The sequence below is a fragment of the Panulirus ornatus genome, chromosome 20 (genome assembly GCF_036320965.1).
Source record: "Panulirus ornatus isolate Po-2019 chromosome 20, ASM3632096v1, whole genome shotgun sequence".
NCBI classification, from domain to species: domain Eukaryota; kingdom Metazoa; phylum Arthropoda; class Malacostraca; order Decapoda; family Palinuridae; genus Panulirus; species Panulirus ornatus.
In genome coordinates this window covers 74,389,037-74,416,795 of record NC_092243.1, presented here as the reverse complement: position 1 = coordinate 74,416,795, position 27,759 = coordinate 74,389,037, and the positions used below count along the sequence as shown (strand labels likewise).

Genomic DNA, 27,759 nt, shown 5'->3' with positions numbered 1-27,759 from the left:
GAGATGTGTGGTAATAAAAAGAGTGTGGTTGAGAGAGCAGAAGAGGGTGTTTTGAAATAGTTTGGTCACATGGAGAGAATGAGTGAGGAAAGATTGACCAAGAGGATATATGTGTCTGAGGTGGAGGGAACAAGGAGAAGTGGGAGACCAAATTGGAGGTGGAAGGATGGAGTGAAAAAGATTTTGAGTGATCGGAGCCTGAACATGCAGGAGGGTGAAAGGCGTGCAAGGAATAGAGTGAATTGGAACGATGTGGTATACCGGGGTCGACGTGCTGTTAATGGATTGAACCAGGGAATGTGAAGCGTCTGGGGTAAACCATGGAAAGTTCTGTGGGGCGTGGATGTGGAAAGGGAGCTGTGGTTTCGGTGCATTATTACATGACAGCTAGAGACTGAGTGAACGAATGTGGCCTTTGTTGTCTTTTTCTAGCGCTACCTTGCACACATGAGGGGGGAGGGGGTTGTTATTTCATGTGTGGCAGGGTGGTGATGGGAATGATTAAAGGCAGACAGTATGAATTATGTACATGTGTATATATGTATATGTCTGTGTGTGTGTATATATATGTATACATTGAGATGTATAGGTATGTGTATTTGCGTGAGTGGACGTGTATGTATATACATGTGTATGTGGGTGGGTTGGGCCATTCTTTTGTCTGTTTCCTTGCGCTACCTCGCTAATGCGGGAGACAGCGACAAAGCAAAATAAAAATAAAAAATAACACATGTATAATGAAACACATTAATTAGAAACTGGAAAAGTATAATACTTAAATGATGACATGCATATGCATTACAGTATAGGGAACGATACTCATTCGGTAGGCAGATGCATCTTTAACTTTTACTCTTTTTGGAAGGTCACCTTTCAATATATAATTTTATTTGTTTCAGAAAAAAATCTTTGAGAGGTAAGGTAAAATAAATAATTTTTTTTCCTATTTATTGGAAAGTACCACATTGGAGATACACTTAATATTTAGAGGAGCTGCAGTGAATGAGTTAATAAGTGTTCAAATATAACATACACAAATGTTGCAAGTTTTGGAACTTGGAAAAAATATATAAAACTGCATATTCTGCATTTCTAAAATACACTTACAAGAGACTTCCTGCAACCACAATATATCAGCTTTAGTTGAAAATGTATATGGTAATGATGGCTTGCAAAGAATGTAAGCTAAACATACATTCATAGAATGGCTGTACATATTGACTTGGTATATATACATCAGAATGTAATCTAAACATACATTCATAGAATGGCTGTACATATTGACTTGGTATATATACATCAGAGACATTTTTCTAACACAAAGCTAGACCTCTTCTGTGGTGGGTGTTAAGTAACCTGTTTATATTTAAGCCTCTTTTGGAAACACCTCATCATAAAAGACTGGCAGTGTGAAGACCCTGTTCTAATGCATGTCGATGTGAAACTTAAGGCTTTCAAAGCAACTGCAGATTAAAACATTAGCAGTAAAAATGAAAACTCCTAACATTACTAAAAAGTATGAATGGGCAAAGCATATGTAGAAAAGATGCATGGGGTTGAGAAAGTTGCTACCTCACTGATGCAGGGGGTGGCAATGCTGTTTTCTGTGGAGCGAGGTGGGGCCAGGAATGGATGAAGGCAAGCAAGTATATGTACATGTGTATATATGTATATGGCTGCATATGTGTATGTAGGTATATGTGTATATGTATATGTACGTGTATGAGCATGTATGCATATGCATGTTTGTGTGAGTGGATGGGTGTTCCTCATCTGTTTCCTGGTGTTACCTGGTTGATGCGGGAAACGGCGATCAAGTATAATAAATAAATATAATACCAATATTCAATATCAACAAAAATAACTTTAATATGTGCAATGAGAAGAGTTCAACTAAAGATGCTTAATTTTGCTCCAAGAATATACACCTGGTACTTCCTCAAACTTTCCTCAGAAATATAATTTATGGATAATGATCACCCAATACTCTTAATTCTTTATTCATTTCACATAAAAATATAAATGAAAACTAAAGTAAGTTCTTTTCATGACAATCTTAACAGTTGAAAAAATAAGTAATGACTCGTTTACCAAAAACCTGCAACATCAAGTACACCTACAATCATAACTCCCACTTAAGTTTAAGTCAACAACCACTTCACAAGAGACTCAAGAACCCACTTCAGCATGTATGAACTTCCAACAAACACTCCACAGTTACACATGAACTAACTTCTTTCTACATTCATACATCTGATGAATACAAATAACCCTTTTTGCATGGAAATTTTAGGGAAAAATGGGCAAGGCTATTGAAAAAAATAACCTACAAAACAGGTTATCTAGTTGGAATAAGTGACCTGCTGAGTTCTAGTTGCTACAGTATTATACCCAAGACACTACTCTGTCTTATTCTTGGTTGGTAACTCTTTGTGGTGTAAGAACACCATGGAGAAGAGGAAAACACCAACCATCATTGAAAATGCACTTGCATAATAAGGGTATGCACACTCAATGAATCGCTCGTACTGACGATGTGTGAATGGCCGAACAGAAACCTGAAAGAAAAAATAAAGTTGTTGATGACTGCCTAAATCAGATGGACTCCTTGGTGACTGTAGCTTGAATAAACAAAATGAGGGCAAGGATGAAATAATCTGGCATCACTAAAGAGAGAAAAATGGAATTACAATAATAGAACTTGTGGTCTTAGAAATTCAGCATCCACGCTTTTCAAGTTTGTATCTAAGTAACCAATTTACCTACTATTGTTAACAAACAAAAAGTTCATACTTCTAAATCCTACAACAATCCAGTACCCAAATAGTGGTATTGTATCTTTAATACTACTCTATCACTATCAATTTTTCTATTCTTAAGAAGGATGAGGTCTGTTCAATTCCATCATAAAAAAGTGCTATTGTAAAAGACAGGTAAAACACTTCAAAATATTGAGTTATCAATACCTGCTGAGTGATTTTGCCGGCTTTACTACTAGTGTGCTGATAATCCCATGCGAAGGTCCCTGAATTCACACCCACAGTGAACTGGATGGTTACCAGTGTTGTTCACTCACTCTTAAATTCATGATCTATCTAATGTGTGTTGTTATTCACAGTCATAAATCATACTTTTCAACATATATTTCTTTGTAAATGTGTATTCTAAAATATCTTACACACAAAACTCAAAATGCTAAAAGAACGAGAGAGAGAAAATGAGATGCATTTGTCATGTTTGGCAAGAAGGCAATGGATACAGCATAGAGCGCACTGAACAGACTCTTAGTTACCACACAGAAGCACACACTACTAAAAAAGATAATGGGAAACATTTCAAATGTAATTCAATCTATTACAGTGAACAGCTGATGAATAAATATATTTTTGGTGAATTTTTGAATGCCATGGAGATGTATTTGCCATTAATTTGTTTTGGGTGATATCAGCTTCATCCTCATCATTTTGTCAGTTTTTTGTATATCTTCATCTCTACCCTCTTGAAAAGCTAATAATGGTACTGTACTGAAGACCATTCAATACTTTAAATGAAATGACTCATTTTCCTTTGGTATCAACATGATAATCCAATAATATATTTTACCTGTGGCATTCTTAACAACAGCTAATGAAGCAGTAGCACCTAATGATGATTCTGATGTTGGGCTATGTTCCATTATTTGCAAAAGCCTTTATGCAAATGCATTCTAATAACACAAGGATTATAATCCTTTCAAACACTTTCACTGTGACTGCGCATGTGTTTGCAGTCTTTTAGATTTTGTAATACATTCTCATTTCTTGTATTATAAAGCAACAGTCCCAATGTTTCTCCTTTACTGGCCATTTAGGCACAGTACAGGTATATATTTCTTAGTCCACCTTTCTCATGTCTTAAAAAATCAAACACTTACTTGGGTTGTGCTGAAGAGCCTTGTGAAGCCAACACGATTATACTCCACTTTGAACTGGTATACACCATACACATCAGGCACCTTGAGTAAAGAAGTAATGCTCATAAGTAATGGATATAATTTCAGCTACAAATCAACTGTTTGCTCTGCATTCAACCTCTAATACTAAAAAAATTAGTTATATTCCTTGCTAAGGCAAGAGGGGATGGCATGTAAAAGGGAAATATTTCATGTTAACATACTTTAAAAAGATCATTTATTTACATAACTGCCTTTCCTGCTTCAGCTAGGCAGCACAAGGAACACCCAATGTCCACATTTTCCATCTCAAACTCTGGCTGTCATGTATAGTGTCCATATATGAGATTTTAAAAATCACATCTATGACCAAGCACCCCAGACTACATTCTGGTTAATCTTCACAGTATCATAAGCTCTGGTTCGACCCACTGACAGCACAATGCCCCCATATACAACGATTCACTTCATTTCATCTTATGCACACCTCTCATCCTCCTGATGATCAAGGCCCAAAATGACTAAAAGCCTCTTTTACTCCATCTACCCATCACATATATTGGCTCTCCCTAACCCACATGTTCTATCTCCTTTTAACAAAGTGGTACTGGGCTGAAACATTAGGTTGAAGTAGTCAGTACAAACATTGGGTAGGAGCCTCTGGAATGATTGCTCTAGAGTTGCCCTCAGCCAGTGGCCTGTTGAGAGTGAGGTATTAAAAGGATAGCCTCACTTAAAGACTAAAAAGTGACGATGGAGTTCACCAGTTATGGAGACTTTTGCCTTAGCCACCCACATGAGGGTTTTCCCAAAGGGAACAGGCATCAGAGATATAGATAGATAGATATACCCTCTTGGTCAATCTTCACCCTTTCTCTAAATATGCCCAAACCCTTCCAGCCCTTTCAGTCATACTGTACTTACTATCCACCTCTCTCTAACATTTGACAATCCATGCACAATGAACCCACCTCAAATACCTTCCTCAAGCTTTTCACATCCCATTCATTTGACCCTTTCATTTCTTTTGCGTTCAAGGCCCAAACGACATGAAAACAATGTCAAGACTTCTAGATCTTCAAAAATCCCCATCTTTGCCCTTACAGGCATTTCCTTCTGCAACCCCCTTGATGTACCCAACAAGGTAACCCCATTTAACATCCAATAACTCAATTCAGCCCCCAACATACCATTTTGCTGCCACATCCACTTCCCAGTACATTCAGTAATGTACTTCCTCCAGCTCCACCCCATCTAAACTTATTGTACCCCCAATGCTTCACCTCATTGCCTTATTTGTGTTCACATTTACTCTCATCTTTTGCCTTTCACACACTCTCAAAGTCTGTCAATATTATTAGGAATTTCTATTTAGAATTTGCCATCAAAGCTTTGTCATTTGCAAGCAACAACAGATTCACCTATGTCCACTAGCCCCAAGCATCCTGAAGACCTGCTTCTCACTCCAAAACCCTTCCATTAACTTCCATGAAGATATTGTGATACCACACATCCTTGACAACAGATCCACCATCATCAGAAACAACCTGTCCTCCTGCCTTTCTCCTTACTCACTTGCTTTATTCTCCCAGTAAAAACTCCTTACTGCACTGAGTAACTCTATATCTACCCCAAATATTAGCAGACCTGAAGCTTCAACCCTATTTCAACTTTCTCCTGTTTCCATTTACCACATATATTCATCTAACCTTCACCCCACCATACACATTCACAAGATCTATGAAATGCCACAAACAATTTATGCTGCTTCTCCATGTAACCGTCACACATTCTTCAAAACAACATCTAGTCCACAACACCTCTACCTCTGTTGCTATGCTGCTTATCCATGTAACTGTCACACATTTTTCAAAACAACATCTAGTCCACAACACCTCTACCTCTGTTGCTATGCTGCTCCCTTCAAATCATGTTCTGTTCATGCCACCAACTTCCCAGGCATACTTTAAAGACCTACTTCCCTGAATATCTTTCCCTACCTCACATTCATTTACTTTCTTTCAATCTATGCCAACCTTTATTCAATCCTTCTTGATTTCTCAGACCACAAGCCACCCCTTCAAGCTTGCTCCCTTTCACCACTTTAAAAAATAATGTGAAAAGTGTTCATTTTTCAAAACATGGCAAGGCATGGAACAAATAATACCTTTAGCTTCACAGAGAAAACACCATCATTGTTGGGTGTCATGGTCAACCTGACAAATGGGTCAATGCGCACAAACTCCACCTGAAGATCATCTGCCATGAAGGGATTCCAAGTCCCACCCACTAATCGCTCCACCTTAATCTTGTATTCCTGTAAAGAGTAATGAAATCAGAAAAGAAACAAAAATGAAAAGGTATTTGTAAGTACGCATATTTTACATGAAATACTAAGCTTCACAGGGCTCTCTGAAATGCCATGCGTTTCTCTAAGGCTGGAGTTTCATGAAAACCTAGTGGTAACTATCCAGCAATATTTAGTGAGGATTACCCATGAACACTTCCCAACCTAACCCACACAGACAACACAACTACTATAATGATCCACAACCTAAGAAATATCTCACTCTCACTAGGAGAATCAGACTAGCTTATAGGTGATCACGAACATCAGAAATCCTGAAACTATTCCAATCTGCCTTAGCGACTGCCCACCTGTGCATGAATGATCTAACTGGGAAACATGTGAACAAGTATACATCTACCAGGAAGGCATGGAAAGCATGAACAAAATTGAAGGCAGAAGAACCAGTCAAGTCTCCCATCCAAACCCCTGACAAAGAGCCAATGACCTCCTTAACACCTGAAGCTCTATGCCTAATCTTGCAAATCTACCATCTGAGATGCAGGTTAAACTAAAACTCAAACATAAACACAGAGATAGACCAATCCACTTTATGATGAACAAGGGGCATGTTAACCAAAATATCATATTCACTGAATCTGAACTTGACACAGCACTGCCTAAGATAAAGTTATGTCCCCAGGAAAGAATGGTATTACCTGTGAAATCTTGCAGCTCTTATGCAATGTACCTGGCAATCCTCTTCTCACAGTATATACATGAGCTATGTGATGGGAGTACTACCTACTTCCTGGATGAATTGTCTTATCATTCTAATACTCAAATCTAATCAACCCGATGGATTAGACCTATATCCCTGAACAAGTTGTTTATGTAAAACCTCTGAAAGCATGGTATTCATCATCTTCTATAAAGAATCACAGAGCAGCTGTCTTCTAATCTATGTGGTTTTATGCGCAAAAAGTGTGCATCATTGCATTATCGCCTTTTCAATTCTCCATACAGAGTACAATTAGATGATCTTTCTTGACCTTATAGCTACTTTTAACATAGCTAAATGACACATAATCTCGTATGAACTTGCTAAAATAGACATAGGAGGATGGCTTTTGCCACTCCATCTACACACTCTGAGACAAAGTAACACTGGTGATAATAATCTAAGCTCATACAAACAACTGAAAAGAACATACAACGTCCTGTTTGATGGTGTAAGCTGAAGGGGCCTCTGTTTCACCCACTAAATGATGCTGTACAGAGACCACACGTAGTACACCTTCCTCCATGAAGACCCATCGACCGAGGGCCTCCACTACCTTTCCATTTCCAGAGCGTTCATGAAAAGCACCCTGAAACAAGAGTCAAATTTAAGTTAAAAAGTCAACCTGGCATGGCAAGACATAAAATCATCTATAAATCTAATTTGTGGAAGATGAAAGCCAGCAAGGCAGCAGGTTTGGATGGTATTGCAGTGGAATTTATTAAAAAAGGGTGTGACTGTATTATTGACTGGTTGGTAAGGTTATTTAATGTATGTATGACTCATGGTGAGGTGCCTGAGGATTGGCGGAATGCGTGCATAGTGCCATTGTACAAAGGCAAAGGGGATAAGAGTGAGTGCTCAAATTTCAGAGGTATAAGTTTGTTGAGTATTCCTGTTAAATTATATGAGAGGGTATCGATTGAGAGGGTGAAGGCATGTACAGAGCATCAGATTGAGGAAGAGCAGTGTGGTTTCAGAAGTGGTAGAGGATGTGTGGATCAGGTGTTTGCTTTGAAGAATGTGAGAAATACTTAGAAAAGCAAATGGATTTGTATGGAGCATTTATGGATCTGGAGAAGGCATATGATAGAGTTGATAGAGATGCTCTGTGGAAGATATTAAGAATATATGGTGTGGGAGGAAAGTTGTTAGAAGCAGTGAAAAGTTTTTATCGAGGATGTAAGGCATGTGTACGTGTAGGAAGAGAGGAAAGTGATTGGTTCTCAGTGAATGTAGGTTTGCGGCAGGGGTGTGTGATGTCTCCATGGTTGTTTAATTTGTTTATGGATGGGGTTGTTAGGGAGGTGAATGCAAGAGTTTTGGAAGAGGGGCAAGTATGAAGTCTGTTGTGGATGAGAGAGCTTGGGAAGTGAGTCAGTTGTTGTTCGCTGATGATACAGCGCTGGTGGCTGATTCATGTGAGAAACTGCAGAAGCTGGTGACTGAGTTTGGTAAAGTGTGTGAAAAAAGAAAGTTAAGAGTAAATGTGAATAAGAGCAAGGTTATTAGGTACAGTAGGGTTGAGGGTCAAGTCAATTGGGAGATAAGTTTGAATGGAGAAAAACTGGAGGAAGTAAAGTGTTTTAGATATCTGGGAGTGGATCTGGCAGCGGATGGAACCATGGAAGCGGAAGTGGATCATAGGGTGGGGGAGGGGGCGAAAATCCTGGGAGCCTTGAAGAATGTGTGGAAGTCGAGAACATTATCTCGGAAAGCAAAAATGGGTATGTTTGAAGGAATAGTGGTTCCAACAATGTTGTATGGTTGCGAGGCGTGGGCTATGGATAGAGTTGTGCGCAGGAGGGTGGATGTGCTGGAAATGAGATGTTTGAGGACAATGTGTGGTGTGAGGTGGTTTGATCGAGTAAGTAACGTAAGGGTAAGAGAGATGTGTGGAAATAAAAAGAGCGTGGTTGAGAGCAGAAGAGGGTGTTTTGAAATGGTTTGGGCACATGGAGAGAATGAGTGAGGAAAGATTGACCAAGAGGATATATGTGTCGGAGGTGGAGGGAACGCGGAGAAGTGGGAGACCAAATTGAAGGTGGAAAGATGGAGTGAAAAAGATTTTGTGTGATCGGGGCCTGAACATGCAGGAGGGTGAAAGGAGGGCAAGGAATAGAGTGAATTGGATCGAAGTGGTATACCGGGGTTGACGTGCTGTCAGTGGATTGAATCAGGGCAAGTGAAGCGTCTGGGGTAAACCATGGAAAGCTGCGTAGGTATGTATATTTGCGTGTGTGGACGTGTATGTATATACATGTGTATGGGGGTGGGTTGGGCCATTTCTTTCGTCTGTTTCCTTGCGCTACCTCGCAAATGTGGGAGACAGCGGCAAAAAAAAAAAAAAAATCTAATGTTAAACCAGCATGCAGGATTAATATCTTAACACCTATAAAAGCATGGAGATCATAATATGGGTATGTAAGCTTCTCTGGTTTACTTTTTTAATGCAATCTAATATTTCAAAGTATCAAATATATATCTAAATTCTATTCTATTAATCTATTCATTATACTTTGTCGCTGTCTCCTGCGTTAACGAGGTAGCGCAAGGAAACAGATGAAAGAATGGCCCAACCTACCCACATACACATGTATATATTGGAAAGGATCACAATTTTGCGTGTGATCAAGATATTCCTATGAGTCCACGGGGAAAATGAAACACGAAAAGTTCCCAAGTGCACTTTTGTGTAATAATCACATCATCAGGGGAGACATAAGAGAGAGATATAACAGTCAGTTGATATACATCGAAGAGACGAAGCTAGGACGCCATTTGGTAAATGTGATTGTCGACAATCACAATACCCTTATTCTCTTACATCTGCTCTCTTGCTGTAATGTATAATGTACTGAAACCTGAGCCCTGAAGCACAGACCTTTCCATACTTTCCCTTGACCTATTCATATACTATGGTTCAGCCCTGCATGTTGCCCTTTGTGTATATCACACCAACCAGTTCACTCTATCACTTGCACACCTAACACCCTCCATAATGCTCCGGCCCTTAAAACTCAGTGTCTCTCTCTCCATCTTTCCACCTACTTGTTGGTTCCCCTTTTCCTAAGCATCTCCACATCCAACATGCATATTTTCTTTGTTATCCTTTCCATATGTCATAACCATTTCAGCAAGCCTTCTTCGGCTTACTAAAACATACTAATCTTACTACTAAAACTTTTTCTCTACATTTCTCTTGTAATCAATCCTCCTCATATCACATACTGTCCTCAACTATTTTGTTTCCAATATATCCACCTTCTTCAGAAGATTTTCATCTTGGGACAATGCCTTGCATCCACACACAACACCATCAAATGTACACCTTTGCCCTTAACGACAATGATGTCTCTTTCCACACACTCAACAATGCATTCAAGGCCTCAACACTCTCACCCACCCTAAGGCTCACTAATTCTTCAGTAGTTCCATTCAGTGCAATGTCCACTCAAGCATTCAAAATATCCCACTTCCACTTGGTTTTCGTCATTCAGACTCACGCCATATAACCTGCTTCTTTCCATCTAACAACCTTGCATTTATTCACATTAACTGTTAACTCTCCCATTTCAAACTTTCTCCAAAACTCAGATGCCAACTTCAGCAGTTCCTCACTTGAGTCTGCCATCAGTGCCATGTCATAGCACACAACAACTAACACTCCTATATCTCCCCACTCCCCATCCCCCTCTCCCTTCCACCAGAATGTAGACCTCTTCCTCCCACTAAGAGCCTTGAATTCTTCCCATCACCACTCCATAAACTTACTGAACAAAGAGACTCATCTTCACCTGGAACCACTTGCCCTCCTTTCTTTCTCCTCAAACACACACACCTTACTCTCTTCAAGAAAACTGCATATATTCCTCACACCTTCCACAAAGTATCTTTATCAATGCTATCACATGCTTTCTACAGATCCTTAAATGCCAACTACAAATCCTTCTGCTTCTCTTGAGTATCCAGATCCATAAATGCCACTTACAAATCCAACTGTTAAGTATCTCTTAGACACATTTGTCAAAAGAAATACCTGATCCATACATCTTCTAACACTCCTGAAGCTCTGTGCATGCCACCACCCTCTCAATCACCATTTTTTCATATAACCTAACAAATACACTCAAAATTTTTTCCATATTTGCTCTAAATTTCCTAAATTAGCAAGGAAGCACAGGAACAGATTAATAGAATGCCTCGTTCACTCACCCATAGTCTAGCTGTCATGTTTAATGAACCAAAACCACAGCCACCATCCACAACAAGACCCTACAGACCTTTCTGTCATTTCCCCTAGTTGTTTCACATGCCCTGGTTTAATCCACAGACAGCAAGTCATCCCACTTACCACACTTCTCCAATTTACTCTAAACCCATGCATAGCTTTCACCCTCCTGCATGTTTAGGCCCCAAGCACTCAAAATCATATTCACTCCATCCCTCCATCGCCTGTTCTGTCTAACCCTTCTCACTGTCACCTATACTTCTGCACAAACCTCTGAACATTCATCTTTGTCCCCCTTGCCTGTATACAATAGCACGAAATGGATATTCTGCAAAATCAAAACTAACCAATCAACATCCACCTCATTTACTGAGAAATTCAACTATTAATGCTATCCACTCCAGCTGCCTCTATTGCTGATTAACAAATTATGAATCTCATCATCTATTCCTTGCAATCATTCATGAATCATCAACCATTTTACTGCTGATCTTATTTTCATTCTAATTTGGTCTCTAGAATTTAGACTTATTACACTTTCTTTTTCAATAATAACTACAATTTGCATAACCTGGGCTGTGGAAGGTTCTGTGGCGCCTGGATGTGGAGAGGAAGCTGTGGTTTCGGGCATTATTACATGACAGCTGGAGACTGAGTGTGAACGAATGGGGCCTTCGTTGTCTTTTCCTAGCGCTACCTCGCACACATGAGGGGGGAGGGGGATATTATTCTGTGTGTGACGGGGTGGCAATGGGAATGAGTAGGGGCAGACAGTGTGAATTATGTACATGTGTATGTGTGTCTGTGTCTGTGTGTGTGTATATATATGTGTACATTGAGATGTATAGGTATGTATATTTGCGTGTGTGGACGTGTATGTATATACATGTGTATGGGGGTGGGTTGGGCCATTTCTTTCGTCTGTTTCCTTGCGCTACCTCGCAAATGCGGGAGACAGCGACAAAGCAAAATAAATAAATATATAAATAAATATAAAATAATTTAGTTAGTTCTCAATAGAATTGGTTTCTCATTTCAGGGATTATCTTGGTTGCTCGCCTCTGTAATCTCACCATTCAGTTTTTCTTCAATGTCCAGTAACCAAAACTGAACAGTTTTCAAGGTGGGAATGCACCAGTGACTTATAAAGAGTATGGATAATTTTCCTAGGCTCAAGTTAAAAAGCCCTATTTATGAATTCAATAATTTTGTTCACACTTTCTATGGCTTCTGAGCACTGCTTACCTGGCTTACGTCACCAAAGTCTTCCTCCTAAATTACCTTTAAAAGCTCAACAGAATTCATACTGTAGTAAAACCAAGTACAGTGAGAAATCCTTATGAATATGGTTTAGTTAATTGTGGGTATGCATTTAATCAGATAATCTGGTTACCTGTGGAGTCTTTACAGAGGCCATGATAAATGCATCAGAAAAGAACTCAAGGGAACCTGACACGACTACTCTGGCATTGTTGCGGGCCTGCAGTGCTGCCACTAACAGCATATTCTGTCCTGTAACAAAGAAAAGACATTAATATTCTGTATGAATAAAAGACAGTAAGAGATAGAGAGGGTCATGCCAAGGTCATTTAGGGTCACTCACACTGCTTCCAGAAGAGGGCATACCAGGGTTGTCTTCCATTTTTTTTTCTCCCCTTTTTTCAGTTATAATAATAAAGAAATTTTTTTTAAATCCTAAAATAGTAACATAAATCCTTCACATTATCCTGTCATTTTCACTAACATGACCCATAAGAAACTTGCAAACACACATTGATAGCTCCAAAGAATAAAAAAGAGGAAGTGTTAGCGTAACTGCCTATTTAGAATAAGAGCATTAATAAATGGAAACATTTTTCTGCCAATGATGGTTGAGGGCAAAGTGCAAAGAATGTAGGGAGTACTATACCCTTGTACAAATCTAATGGTAACCTTCAGTAATTCTTCTGTCATAAAGCTGATTCAATTCTCCTCAGGTGGTACAGTACCCACCACTGCCTTACAAATGACTTCAATGATGAGAGTGATCTAAGGGAAATTTTTTTTCCTATTCCCCATTGCTAATATTTTCAGGAAAGAGAAAACATCCATACCATTTACGCTGAAATGCTTGATATCATGTTCATGAATAGTACAAAAGTGACAAATATTTGACACCAATGCACAATCCATGAAATCATTCCCTCCATGAAAAGAAGTTCAAATGTTAGAGGGTATTAGAATACAAGAGGTGGGTGAGTATCAAGTGACTATACATCTGGTCGGGGTAGGAATAAAAAAGAAAGGGTGCTTTTTGGGAAAAGATGAGAGAGTGCTTTGCCAATTCAGACAGAAGAATTGAATTCTGGTGCCATAAGGTTCTAAATGCAAGAGGGGTTCATGGGGTAATATAACTGGGGAGGTATAGGATTCCCAGTGTAAATGGAGATGCAGGTCAAAGGGCATTACTCTTTTTATATGCTAAATGATAGGCATGCAAAGGAGAAGGGTTTTGGTTGCAACCATGCTGAAAGAGGCAGCAGGTGGGATGTGTCATCATTTCTTGGTGAAGACAAGTGTGAAACTTTGCAGCAGTTTTAGGAAAAGAGGCTATGGCATGTGTGAAAGAAATATGAAAGTAAGCAAGCTTGGACAGAGGTCTGCAAACATGAATATCAAGAGATTCTGAGAGGAATGGCAAAGGGTTAGAGTTGATAAAATCATGGGAGTAAAAGACCTGTGAATGGTATTTAGTTCAGAAGTGTTTATATGGCACTGCCCGTTGTGACTAACATTCATGAGTTATGGGGAAAATTGTACACTTGAGTTGTTGTGCCTCTCAACCTTGTATATCTGTAACATGCCTTTACCTATCTGTGTATGCATACACACACCAGCCTGAATCAGGAATGTGGGTGAAGTGTGTGACATGTAGAAGGTGGGTGTGGACATATGAAAAAGGGGTAGCGAATGGTGGGATGAGGAAGTTAGAATTGCTACTGAAAGAAAACAGGGATTTGTATGGACAAGATCAGCAGAAAAACAACTAATGGTTAAGAAAAGTGTATGAAAGCTTATAAAAACAGCAAAATCAAGATGGGACATGAGAGTGACAGTTACTTCAGAAATAAGAAGAATAGGTCATGGAAGGTTAACTGTGTTAGGAGGACAAAGGGACAAATGGAACCAACAACAAGGTGGTACTAGAGAGAGAGAGAGAGAGAGAGAGAGAGAGAGAGAGAGAGAGAGAGAGACCTTTGTGCCTCCCCCCCCTTTTTTTTTTTTTAAATCTGAAAAACTCATGGTACTGAGGATTACAGATTCATAATGTTCTGCCTTTGCAGTATAGAGATGCTACTAATTCTTGCGCAATCCACCTAAACAATAATCAAAATTTTATCTTGAATTCATCTAGCTTTGAAAAAAATATTTTGAACCAATAAAACTGCATCAAATCAGCAAATTTTCTTGATTTTTGTACATCTAATTTCCACGACGGCAACTGATCAATAAATGTTTATTACAAAACCACAAGTAAAAATATCCCAACAGCTAGAAACAGCAGTGAGAAAGGTCACAAAGAAAACAGTGCTCTAGCAAATGAGATGATGCCTACTATACTAACCAGTGGCATGTGGGTAGTCAGTGATAGACTGAGTAGGGTTGTAACAGTAGGCAGTGGATGGTGCCCTCAACACAGGAAGCACAAGTGGGTTGTCAGCATCAGTGATTAGTCCTGTTCCACGATACAACAATGGAACTGCATCTCGTGATCCAACCATTACTTCCGAGTCAATCAATCCTGCACTTGGAGCAGCAACAAGTGTGTGCTACAAATAAAGGTAGAAGCAGAATTTTTAATGGTCCAGGGAAGAATATGTTTTAACTAAAAAAAAAACTGAAATTCAACATATTTCTAAAGTTTAACATAAAAGGTCACCTGACAGTAATTCAATAAGTTTATATCATTCACTTTCATAAAAACTATCCCTAGTGAATGACAACTAATTAAGTCTGTACTAATCATTAGTCAAACTCTTTCAACAAAAATAAAGTGAAAATGCAGTAGACCTTTACCTGTCCATCATCATTGGCATCATAATGAAGGTGATCAATAACTGCTGCACCTTCCTCATCCATTTCTACTCCGACCTCAGTCACCAATTCACGAATGAGGTCAGCAGCATCCCGAGATCCAGCCACTAATACATTGCCACCTCCATCAATGAACTCTACAATAGTCTTTGGAGAATAAAAGATTATTATTTCCATTCATGTTATGTTAACAATACTATAACTAGGAGCATTAGGTAGTAGTAGTAGGTTGGAGCATTAGGCATGAACATTAAGCATACGTAGTTGGTAGGAACATATGGCAGAAGCCTCTGGAAACACTGCAAAGTTGTCCTTTGCCAGTGGCCTGTCAAGAGTGAGGTATGAAAGACTAAGTGGCACTGGAGTTCACCAGTTTTGGAGACCCTTTTGTTGTGGCCACCCCCTTGATGGAGTTGCAGAAGGAGTAGCCATCAGAGATATAGACAGATAGATTGACTGCCATATTCAAACACGTCATCTGCAGAGCATCTCCATAATTTCAAATGTTGAGGAGTAAATATGTCAAAACTACTCCATGAAGAAGACACATGTTTGTAAAGAGAATCAAAAATATTGAAATAGAGTTGCTTTATGATGTATAAATGAAGGAGGAATGCAGATATAAGAAAGAATGAAAACAAAATGTAAAAAAGGAGTATGTTATGAAAAGTGCCAACAGGTGGAAAATAAATACCTTTCACGCTATCAATTCTATGGGAGTCTGAGGCAAACTTAAGCACTGGCTATAAGTAAAATAACCTTCAGGAGGTCAATCTATATGGAAACCAACAATTTTACAATAAGAATTCAAAAGGGAAATCTCATTGCATAACTAATTATTTCATACAAAAAATCAAACAAAACAGTGAAACCACACAAAATAATTACCATGAATATTCCTCAGAAATCAGTTGAAATTCTGTGCCATTAATCTTTCTCTCCATGTGAGATGAGGCAAACTTTCACACAACACCAACATTCTTTAAGTAGTCACTTTGTACAAAATACAGGTATCAACGACAAATAATGACTATAAAGAATTTCATCCTTTTCCAAATGTTTCCAGTGAACATGACAAAATTTCTGCCTAACATCATCTTTAAATCACACAAGATATCCAATACCACATAACAACAGCCTTCAAAAAGCAAATAGGAACAAAAGTTTTCTAACCTCCACACTAAGTGCTCCTCCAAATTCTTCGACTCCTGGGGCCAGGATTAACAGGTTCTGATAAATGTACTCGCCATAGCGAGATAGCTGAAGGGTTGGGTCATCTGCAGCCTTCACACTGACATCATGACCACGTTCTGTTTTAAGTATCTGGTATTAATAATTATTAACCTACAAATCTAAAAGGCACTTTCTCAATCTGCTCCCAGTCAACAATTTAAAAACATCAATCAATAATGGGTCAGAAAAATTCTTTATTTTTGTTTTTCTGAGCAGGTCATATCTTCCACCCAGATAACCTGCAACTTACCTTGAAGGGACTTAAGGAAGATTGAATGAGTCTCACGGGTGGCCAGAGTGTCCACCAATACCAGTGTGTTGACCCCTAAGGCAGAGGCCACACACACGGCCAACACTGCTAACCTGAAACAAAATTTACCATTTAAAATCATAAATCAACAGCAATTACCTTTGTTTTTAAAAATTAAAATCAGCAAACAAGAAATCAACAAAGGCATCTGAAGTTTACAGAAAACGATATATTAAACATGAACAATTCAATGCAAGTGACATCTAAACCAAACCTATCATACTCTGAGCCTGGCCAACCCATAACTTAGCTACTGTGAAACAGTGAAACTAAATATTAATGTTGCAGGAGAGAAGTAATACTTTGTGTGATTTGGGCTCTTGGAGAGAATGCAAGACAAAATTTACATGGAGAGTATATGATAGCACAATTAAAGGGATTGGTATGAGAGGAAGACCACCTGTGACATAGGCAAATAGGGTGGTAGAATATGGGAGGGAGAGTAATGGTAGAAGAATGCATGGAATGGTGTATGTGAGGGAGGCATGCTAGGTTAGAGATAAGTGGAGACTCTTGTGGAGGCCACCCCTTGATGGGAGTTCCATGAGGAAACAAGCATCAAAGATAATGATAGATAGGTAGGTAGGTCTCCCTTATTGTTAATGTTATAATCAAATAATGCATAGACCTCTTTCTCTAATGAGGCTCCCGCAGCTTTAAGGCTGCACTATTTCCAGTAGCACGGAAATGACAAACATTCATCATTTATTACTTAACCCCTTATTTTCCTCTCTCTTATTGAATACCTGGTGAAGTCCTCTGGGGTCTTCTCCCCTACAGCCCAGGCCAGGCCCAGGCTGTTGGTTAAGGTAGTTGTTCAACCAAACTGTTGGAGGATGCAGCCTTCAGCCCCATAGAGACCCTACAACCTGGCTGGTCTGGTACCCTCTGCATAAACTTACTCTATATTGTGCATCTCATTCTGTTTCTGATGGTAGGAGGCAAGGTATTAAAGAGGTCCTAGATATTCAATGTGCTCTTTTTTATGTGCATTTTGCATCTTTGGGTTTCAGATGCAGTACTTCACCAAGCGGGATGTTATTTTCTAATGTAAGTTGCGAACTGTACCTACTAGGATTTTCCTGGTACAGACGATGATGTACCTTTCCCGTCTGGCCTTGAGAGATTTCAGCCATCCCCAGTAATTTAGTTATTTCACTACAAATATATGGGCTGTGAAAGATCTCTGAACACTTCTAATTCTTAAATTTCACCCACCCTGTATGGTAATGAAATGCAGCAATATTCAATTCATGAAAGAAATATGCCTTGAATACTGTCAGTGGTTTATATTTCATTCCCTCGTTTTAAGGGTCTGCAAGAACCATTCTACCATCCTTCTACTTGAAGCAACCGTTGTTTTGTTACATTTGCCAAAAGTTAGGTAATTAGAGATTCCTACTTTGTGGTCTTTCGCATCATTTCACTGGGTAATGAGAGTGTCGGTGTCTGTAAAATTCTGTACAGCTTTTGATTTCTCAATTTTCCCCATATCGGAGAAGAACAAATCTCCATTAAAAAGCTTGTTGTTTTAGATGCCCAGTTAAAGCTTCATTTATGTCTCTTTGAAGGGTTATTAAGGAGAGGTAAAGATACAGTTCAAATATCGGTCAGATACCAACAGAAATAATAAAATTTACCCGCATAGAACAGATCCCCTTATACCATGATTCAATCACAATATAGACATCTGAATTCACCTAACAAGCAAGCTATAAAGACTTGGACAACCTTCCTAACAACACGTAGGGGAGGAGATTTATCGAATAAATGGAGATACACTGAAAACACTCTCTTAAGCAAGTCTACACAGCGTAAAGAATCCAGTGACATCACTGTCAAAATGTATGGATTATAACCACCGTTGTGGCACAAAGCCACAATATCCAACACTAGTTTTGGTGTAGCTGACCTGGTTATCAACCCAACTGGTTACCTTAACCTTGCGAAACGAAAGTAGAAGCCTTATGTTTACGGTCGTGCCCCTACCGGATAAAATTTTCTGTCAATTGTCCCATGTGAACACTAAATTATCAACGCACATTACAAAATACATGATGGCTTCACTATAAGATGCTCTTCCTACAAGAATATAAAAATCCTACAGCGATGTGCCGAATAAAGTGCATGTTAAATGTCTACAGAACCTTATGGCCATGAACAACTGATGACAATTCACCTAGAGCTTCCACAATATGTCAGCCAACAATATACTAAAAGTACATCTAAATCTGTCCGTAAATCTAAGAAAATAAGCGACAATTTACCTACCTTAACATCACTTTTACCCGGTGGAATGATCACAAACCTGACAGGTTATTTGCCCATATATCCGCATTAGATTCTAGAAACTCTAACTAAGATTTCTTACGAGAAAGAATAACTCTACCTGATTCTAATAGCAATTACATTCAATATAATTCTTATATTATCATTAGGAAAACTGCAGCGATTTGATCAATACAATCTAAGAATACAAGAAGTAAATATCTAATTCGTGAGTTGTTTATAATGAAATTTTTTGGGAGCGTGGCAGTTGGCGGCCTGTGATTGGTAGAGACGGGCGGCCGGCCGGGTTGGCTGATACAGTATAGACTCAATGTATATCTGATAAGCAATGTATCAACAATCTCTGAAATTCTTTTTTATTTGTATTCAATCAAATGCTTCATTATGTTCCTGATATATATTCAGGAGAGTAATGATTAAGCTGTTCGTCCATTCTAACAAGGACTATGAATAATATATATATCAGAACTTCGGCATTCGTTTTCGTAAAGTTTTGCTTACCCTAAGATAGTTTTGCGACAAGTCTACATTAGCAAATGGCACAGTTCAATGTTTCACAATATCATGGCTTACTTATGAAATCCTCTTACTTCTTCAGACCCAGCTTAAAATCTACCTATAAGCAGGTGGATACAGGACTCTGGTACATGTTCACGTACACTGATCTATTCCCCTACTACAGTTCTCTGCTTGAATAAAATTTGTCTCGTTTGGATTCTGAACCATCCTTTGTATAAATGTACTGCATATCCTTTTAAAGAAGGTGAGGTTCCCGGTAGGAAGACCAGTGTGCTATCAGTTTTATTTCTATGGCTTATTTCTTTTGTATATCTTTCTTTCGGGGACTACATCTTCACAACGATCTCTATAATTCCAATTTTTTTTTCTGTACTCTAAGAAGAAACTTGACATTTCGTTGGACGCCTTACAAAACAGCTAAATCCCTTTTGTTCTCAGGCGACCAAGATTATACACAGTATTCAGTGTTAAGAATCCCTTTTAGCCTCTTAGATTAAACTGTCCTTATTAAATCTCATCACAATGCTTTTTCGACAATATTCATGCACTACTTTGTTAGATTCGAGTTTTTGATCAACACTCCGTTGTTCCTCTCCAACCTCATCTTGTGTTCTTCTCTTCCCTCCATCTATCATCCTGTATTCATGTTCCCATTCCCTCTCTGTCCATCCTTTCGCATTTTCCCTACATCCAAATAAAGAAAAAAAAAAAAAACCCACTCTTGACCGCCCACTGAACTTACGTTTAGTTCCTTCTGTTGTTGCATATTATCTGTGATGCCTTGCATGTTATTACAGATTTTCGTATCACCTGCAAGCATTTTCTCGTGGTATTATTTAACTTCAATTGCTTTATGTCGCTTACTTATATAAGGAACTGTTGACAGCTTACTACCTAATGGATTGCTACAAGGGAAGGGGACGGGGTGTTCCTTGAGTTAGATGGGGCCAGTACAGCTGAGCCTTTCCTCTCGTTAGCAGCAGAATAACCAACTGTAGTTATTAGGAACTACCTCACCAAGCTTCTGTTAAATGCATTAACATCGCTTGGAGCTATGACGTTACTATCACTGACTTGGATGCGATGAAAATTTTGAACGGTTCGATGTTAATCTATATGGACTTTATAACACTATTGTTCACAAGAACGTATTCCAGGTCAGATGGAACACTATACGGCGGCCTGATGTTCACGTTGGTACAATTATCACGTAAGCAACGTATGCGATATACAACTGATAATTTCCCTCTAGTCTCTGGTTATCATAGCATGTCCCCTTATAACTCTCATAAGACAGAGGGATATTGTGCGTCTAGACAGTATAGACACTACTTGCCAAAGATCGGACGAAGAAAGGCTGCATCCGCTCACATCCATTCTCTATCTGTCATGTGTAATGCACCGAAACTACGACTCCTTATCCACAACCAAGCCCTTTCCAAGGTTTAACCCGGACGCTTCACATGCCCTGGTTCAATCCAGTCAGCACGTCGGCCCTACTATATCACCTCATTTCAATTCACTCTATCCCCTGTACTCCTTTCACCCTCCTCCATGTTCAGGTCCTGATCGCACAGAATATATTTCACTCAATCCCTACACCTCCAATTTAGTCTCCCCGTTCTCCTTGTTCCCTCCACTTCCGACACATATATCCACTTTGTGGGAACGTAAGAACTGATGAGCGAACAAAAGCGGCTGCTGGAAAGCTCATTGTCCTCTCCCACACAGCAATGTATGAAGCCCCACATACGAGGTCTTCACAGCTGATGGATGCAGGAATGAATACAGACAAACGGACAACAAACATCAAACAGCGAGGAATCAGAGTGGACCTAGGAAAGCTGAGTGACGAGTGTTCGTTCCAGCCGAGGGATAGAAGTGGTTCCGGCGAGGCTGCGGATCCGGCACACAATAACTGATTCAAGGGCGGATCACAGTGGGAGACAAACCTACTATGAAGAGTGTCAGATGCTGTGACCAATGGCTACGTTATGGACACGAGTCTCAGTACCTGGAAGACACAACCAAAGATTCATCAAGATTAGAAATGAAAGATTTATGTCGCACCCTCTCATGTGTTTGGAGATGTCGATTTGACAGCAAAAGATTCATCTAGATCCCTGAGAGAGAAGGACCATAGGTGAGGCACCTAGGAAAATAAGATCATCAATAGACCTTGCATTGCGAAAGTGCTTGGTGACCGGAAAGAAGGGAATGAGATTCTAAGTGTCTATGAAAGTGATGGGCAAATAAGGATTCAAAGACTCTGGAGACAGCAGAAAAGTCAGGGCAACGGGACGGTAGTCAGAAGGGTGAGAATGGCCACATATCTTTGGCACATACTGCATCACGTCACCATTCTGAAACAAACGAAAGGTTTGGGTTTTTGAACAGGCAAAATAAGCGACACCAAGAGCTGTCATCCGAACCCATACATGTTGCTCAACTGTAAGTGGGACAGTACTTGGACCAACTTGCAAAAGGACTAACCAAGAGAAACTCAGTGGCATCTTAAAGCACTGACTTACGTAAGACCCTGCCGGCCCAGATGAAGGCCGCCTGCTTGCTATTCGATGCTGTGATTGAGGAAATTGTGGAGCCATAACAATTCTCTTTGTCAAGAAAATGGCTATATATGTCAGTTTAAGGTAAGAAATGATTATTCTTATGAAGGAAACTTGCTCGAGTCGTTTGGCGACCACAATGTGTGTTTTGTGGATACTCAAATAATTCATAGAAAACTTTGCTATGTTCATTAACGTGCAAAGAGATGATAACCTGCTTCCTGGATCATTCTAAACTTATTTTGAATAGTGATTGAATATGTGAACTGGAACCCTTGTAAAACACGGACGTCAAGTGAATTAAATGTTTACGGGATAAGCTGCGAAAAGATTTATTTGTATTTCGTTTATTCTTTCCATTACTTAGATAATACCAGCAGTTAACAGCATACAAACCATAATGAGAGACATGTCACAAATAACGCAGTCCTTATTCTACAGTTCAATCCTATTGATCGTTATTGAATTCTAGAATCTCTCGGCGAACAACACTTAAGCTGTGGGACTCATCTGGGAGCGAGCTAAGCTTTGGGAAGTTCCTGACATTTAACTCAGCGGCGAAGATCTATAGTCCTAAGGGTTATCCAATTCACTATAAATGAGATCATGGGATGTTAGGGCAACGAATTTTGAGCCCCGGGAGCGTCCCTAATCGTCCCAAGTGTCCAGTTTTTCAGAAAGTGTGTTTCTGATGACAGACACATTTGCCATTAAAAATGACACAAAACTCGTCTGCATTTTTACGTTTCTCCACATTTGTTATTTCAAAAGCGTCCGGATTTTACCCCCGGTGCAGAACTTCGCCAAGGCGCACATGCCTAACTGGGCCCTAATTCAATGCAATTATACGTTCATTAGGGATAATAATATGATAAACTTTCGACCCGTCACATTCCCCCTAAACATCGCACCCTCGGAACGCGCTCATATATATATATTTTTTTTTTTTTTTTCTCCGTAGGTGATCTCGGGAATGCGTTGAAAAATGGATGACGGATCCCGATCACTGTAGAACTGGCCAATGGTAACGTTCAGATGGCGAGCTGTGGTCGATTGTGAGTGGCTGCTGGACTCATGGATGGTCGATATTTCGTGACAAATTCCACCACCTGTTAATGTCAGACGGCATGTGAAAGCCGAGGCACAACAGTAACATCAGCTCTGCTGTGCGCATCAGTGTAGCCTAGCTCAGACGACGGGGCTTGGGATAATCCGACGTAGATTGTAGGTAAGTGAATAAATTCAGGCATAAATTATTGTCATCGAGATATAGATGTGAGCTGTCTGTTCAGGATCAATTTGACCCTGCATTCCTCATCGGAAAAAAATAGAGAATAGTTGCACAGGTAGGCTGCTCTCACACAGAGAGGGTAAATGCCGCAAACGCTGGAATGCCACGCAAATAATACTGTGATGGTGATTCTTGACACTTGCCCTGCCATAGTGCACATCATACTTGCATGATGCCATACCATACTATCTATCACACCAGCATCATGCCATAACATGCCACGTATCACACTTGCATTCATACCACAAACATCATACTAGCACATATGCCATTTCATACAACATACTATGATCCGAGAGATGGTCTCTGAACTAGCCCACGTGTTTGCTATTCTGTGGCCATGAACCTGCACCTGTGCTTTATTTGTCTGTTCCGTTTTTGTTTAAAAAGTAGAACTTTCCTTCTTGGAAGCATGCATTGGTAAATCCCATCCCTAAGAAGGGTGACCACTCTATAAGCCCTTGAATTGTCATCCTGTTGCTTTGACATCTACAATATCCATAGTCTTTGAATGCCTCCTCAACTCCCATATCCTCAGGCATCTTGAATCTCATAGTTTTCTCTCTGATTATCAGTCTGGCATGCATAAAGCGAGATCCAGTGGTTATATTCTTTCCTATCTCACTAAATGTCTGGTCATCATCCCTGAGAAATTTGGGGGAATCCTGTGTACTTGCCCTTGATATATCTAAAGCGTTCGACAGGGTGTGGCATCGGGGTCTTATTTCTAAGTTCCTCTCTTTTGTCTTCCCTTCCTCATATGTCTAGACTGATCCATCTCCTTGGGTGTTGATGGGTCAGCCTCTTTCCCTTTATCCATCACCGGCTTTGTCCCTCAAGGTTCTATCTGTCTCCTACGCTATTTCCTTCTACAAATAACCAAACGCAGTCATACGCTGACGCTTCAACACTGCATTCCTACACATCGTTCAATTCTGCTTCCTCTTCTCTCACTCATTTTGCATCTCACCTTGACACAACTTTCTCAATAAACCCATACTTGGACAGGATATCTCAGTGAGGTACATGAAATCTGATTACGATTAATGCCTCCAAGTCCCACTTTCTGCGCATCTCTATCGAAAATTCCTCACACTTTTCCTCTCTCCTTCGACGGTTCTTATATATAACTCCTCTTGACTCAATGAACTTAACTTGGTAAGTCTGCCCCCTTAGAAACTAAGAGTCCTATGTAAATGTAATTTCTTTTCTTCCGAATAGTTTCTTCGTTTATACAAAGGATTGACCCGTCCTTGTATGGAGTATTACGTGAAGTCCTTGTTTTGTACATTCTGTTTCTCAAGTGCTGATGTATTTTTGTTTTGTACACTCTGTACTACTGTGACCACGTTAACAATCATCACCCATACTGGGTGGTTGTGATAGTCTTTTGACTATGCCAGTGTAACTTGTTGAGCATGAGCTGATATAATGTTGAACCATGTAAATGATCTAACACTATCAATTTCTGTCCAATAACCTTTAATTATAATCAAGGGCAGGCCATTTTGATAACTTTTTCCCTACACCTCCAAGCCTTGGAACTCTGTATCCTTTCACGTCTTTCTCAGTAACTATGACCTAACACATTTCAAAAGACAAGTTTTCAGTTTCTTCAAAATTCATATATGCTTTCCCTTTTCCTTTTCCCTTTCTTTGACCTTTCTATATTTCAATTAAGGCCTGGCCTTGATGTAGACTCTCATCCGTGGCTAAAGCCTCGAACGTAACAAAAAAGAGAAAAAAAAAAAGAAATGAGTAATTCACATCTAGCCTTTAGCGTGTTAGCCATAGAGCACAAAGCAATGAAAGGTCACTGTGACCCCTCCACGATTTTACTTCTTTCAGTGGAACATTATAGTGCTCAGCTAGGCTTCTTCATGGTATCCATGTAAAACAATGTTTTGAAACCAAGAAACGTTTGACCCTCTCACATCTAAATGGAACCCGTGGAAATGTGTTGGTCCACGGGACCCACAATTGGATGTTAATCCCCCCCCCCCTCCCCGTGTAAATATTCACTTGCTAATTCTATCTATCTAAAGCTTTCAAATTTTGATAACACTGTTGTAAGTGTTTAATTACTGATGTCAGCTGTACCCCCACAGTACAGCGTGTAATCTAAACTTTCAATAATGAGTACGTGGTGGTTGCGGAATCCTAGTGCACACATTCATGTCAAAAATTGATTCTATCTATCGTTACACCTGCTCTTCTGTTATCTACATAAATTATATATAAGCCACTTAACATAACTCTTACAGGACTAAGTTATAGTGTAATACGATGCACTGTACCAGTATGTTATTACAGTAGGTATAAGGAATTTGAAATCTTATTCTGATGATCATGTCATTTACATGATTGTTCTCAGGAAATATATTTTGCTTTCTCTTTCTTGGTAATATCTTTGCGTGGCTGTTACCTGGCGTGATCTTCTTCCTTCGTAATGGCTAATTCATCAATTATAAGGTTCTTTTGCTGGGTTACATGTTCTCGTGTGCCTCGGCGACTGTACAAGTCAAACCCAAAAAAATTACCTTGACTGTAAATATATAAATGTAACAACCACCTCGAAGAATTACGAGTAAATAATGTCAATCTTCCCACATGAAAACCCTTAAATATTAGTATTTACGCCCGTATTCATAACTGATTATGCATAGAAAAAAAAAGTTTTCGTAGAATGATGACTCATATAATCACTTAGAATTAACAAAAATGACTCTAATAGTTGTATCAGTACCTCTTTCTTGGCCTCGTCGACTGCTGCTGAAGGGCTACACGGTGTAGTAGGTTTGAGATGTTGGACAGTTGCCGATAATAATAAGTGAGGAAGGAACAACGCTTCTCCAGGTATAACAGTCCTTCTTCCCAGCTTGTTCTTGGCATTCATAATCGCCCACAGTTCAGACACCGACTCTGTAGTTTCTTGATCATTTACAAATTACTTCATATAGAACTATATACAAAATGACCATTTGTATATTTTCATACAGCGACAATTCTAACATTCATATACTCTTAATTTTCTTATAAGTTTTTAGTTAAGACAATTTACATTAGAGTATGCTCATTAAAGATCTCCAATACATGCAGACTGATTTAATTTTGATAATTTCACGTACAAGCATTGGCGTGAACTGGTTTATGGTATATAATTAGGCACATTCATTAAGAATTGGAACTGTGGATAAAAGAATAGCGTTCGTGTATACGAAAATATAAGGCTTTTATATATCTTCTGGACTTTACAATGTTTATTTTTATATTACTCGTCTAAGCATAAATTATTCAGCTCTCAACCAACATTTTTTTTTTTTTACCAAACTTCTCTCTTACCCTTTCATTTAATACTCGATCAAATCACCTCACACCACATAATGTCCTCAAAAGTTTCATTTCCAATACATCCACCCTCCTCTGCACAGCCTTATCTATAGCCCATACCTCGCAACCATAAATATTGTAGAGAATACTGTCCCATTTTTGCTCTCCGAGTAACGTTCCTTCTTTCTAAACATTCTTCATCGCTCCCAGAACCTTCGCCCCCTCCCCCACCCTATAACTCACTTCCACTTCCAGTGTTCATTCGCTGCCATGTCCACTCCCAGGTATCTAAACATTTAACTTCCTCCAATCTTTCTCCATTTAAACTCAAGCCCCATCTAACCTTCCCCTCAACGCTGCTAAACCTGATAACCTTGCTTTTATTTACATTTACTGCCAACTTTCTCCTTTCACACTTTTCCCAATTTACTCACCAACTTCGGCAGTTTCTCACTCGAATCTGCTACCAGTGATGAATCATCAGCAATCAACAAATAACTCGCTTCCCAGGCCCTTTCATCCTCTACAGACTGCATTCTCGGCACTTCTTCCCAGACTCTCGTATTTACTTCCCTGACCACCTCATCCATGAACAAACTGAGCAAGTATGGTGACATCATACACCCCTGCCGCAGACCAAACTTCACTTGGAACCATTCACTCTCATCTCTTCCGTTTCACACACATATCTTACACACTTGATTAAAACTAATTGCTTCTAGCGGCTTTCCTCCAACACCTTTCCTCTAACACTGTCGCATACTCCCGCCACTCCTGCTTCAGGAGTAGTGCTAGTCCTTCCTCAGTTATTGTCCTCTCACCAACCTCTGACTTTACGCCTGAGATATTTCTAAACCATTCTTGCCTTTCACCCTTAAGATTTGTTTCACTCAGAGCCAGAACATCCAGCTTTCTA

The 27,759-nt window shown here is 39.4% G+C and overlaps 2 protein-coding genes across 4 annotated transcripts in view; one reads left to right on the top strand and one right to left on the bottom strand.

Annotated features, from left to right (window-relative positions):
- Positions 1-1,984: 1,984 nt before the first annotated feature.
- On the bottom strand, positions 1,985-19,255 carry Ost48 (dolichyl-diphosphooligosaccharide--protein glycosyltransferase non-catalytic subunit Ost48). Its single transcript, XM_071675286.1, has 10 exons — positions 19,119-19,255; positions 16,788-16,900; positions 16,478-16,614; positions 15,287-15,451; positions 14,835-15,039; positions 12,624-12,742; positions 7,433-7,588; positions 6,099-6,248; positions 3,914-3,994; positions 1,985-2,558 (listed from the first exon to the last, which is right to left on the bottom strand). Exons 1-10 carry the CDS (start codon positions 19,124-19,126, stop codon positions 2,400-2,402), a joined length of 1,293 nt encoding a protein of 430 aa, XP_071531387.1. The 5' UTR covers positions 19,127-19,255; the 3' UTR covers positions 1,985-2,399.
- Positions 19,256-23,303: 4,048 nt separating this feature from the next.
- The window catches only part of LOC139756144 (uncharacterized), a 38,072-nt gene continuing 33,616 nt past the window's right edge, over positions 23,304-27,759 (top strand). Inside the window, exon 1 of one of the 3 annotated variants that reach the window (XM_071675282.1) lies at positions 23,304-23,450. The gene's annotated coding sequence lies outside the window, so the exon portion shown is untranslated. The remainder of the gene's footprint in view (positions 23,451-27,759) is intronic. The other 2 variants (XM_071675283.1, XM_071675284.1) reach the window with 2 other exon arrangements.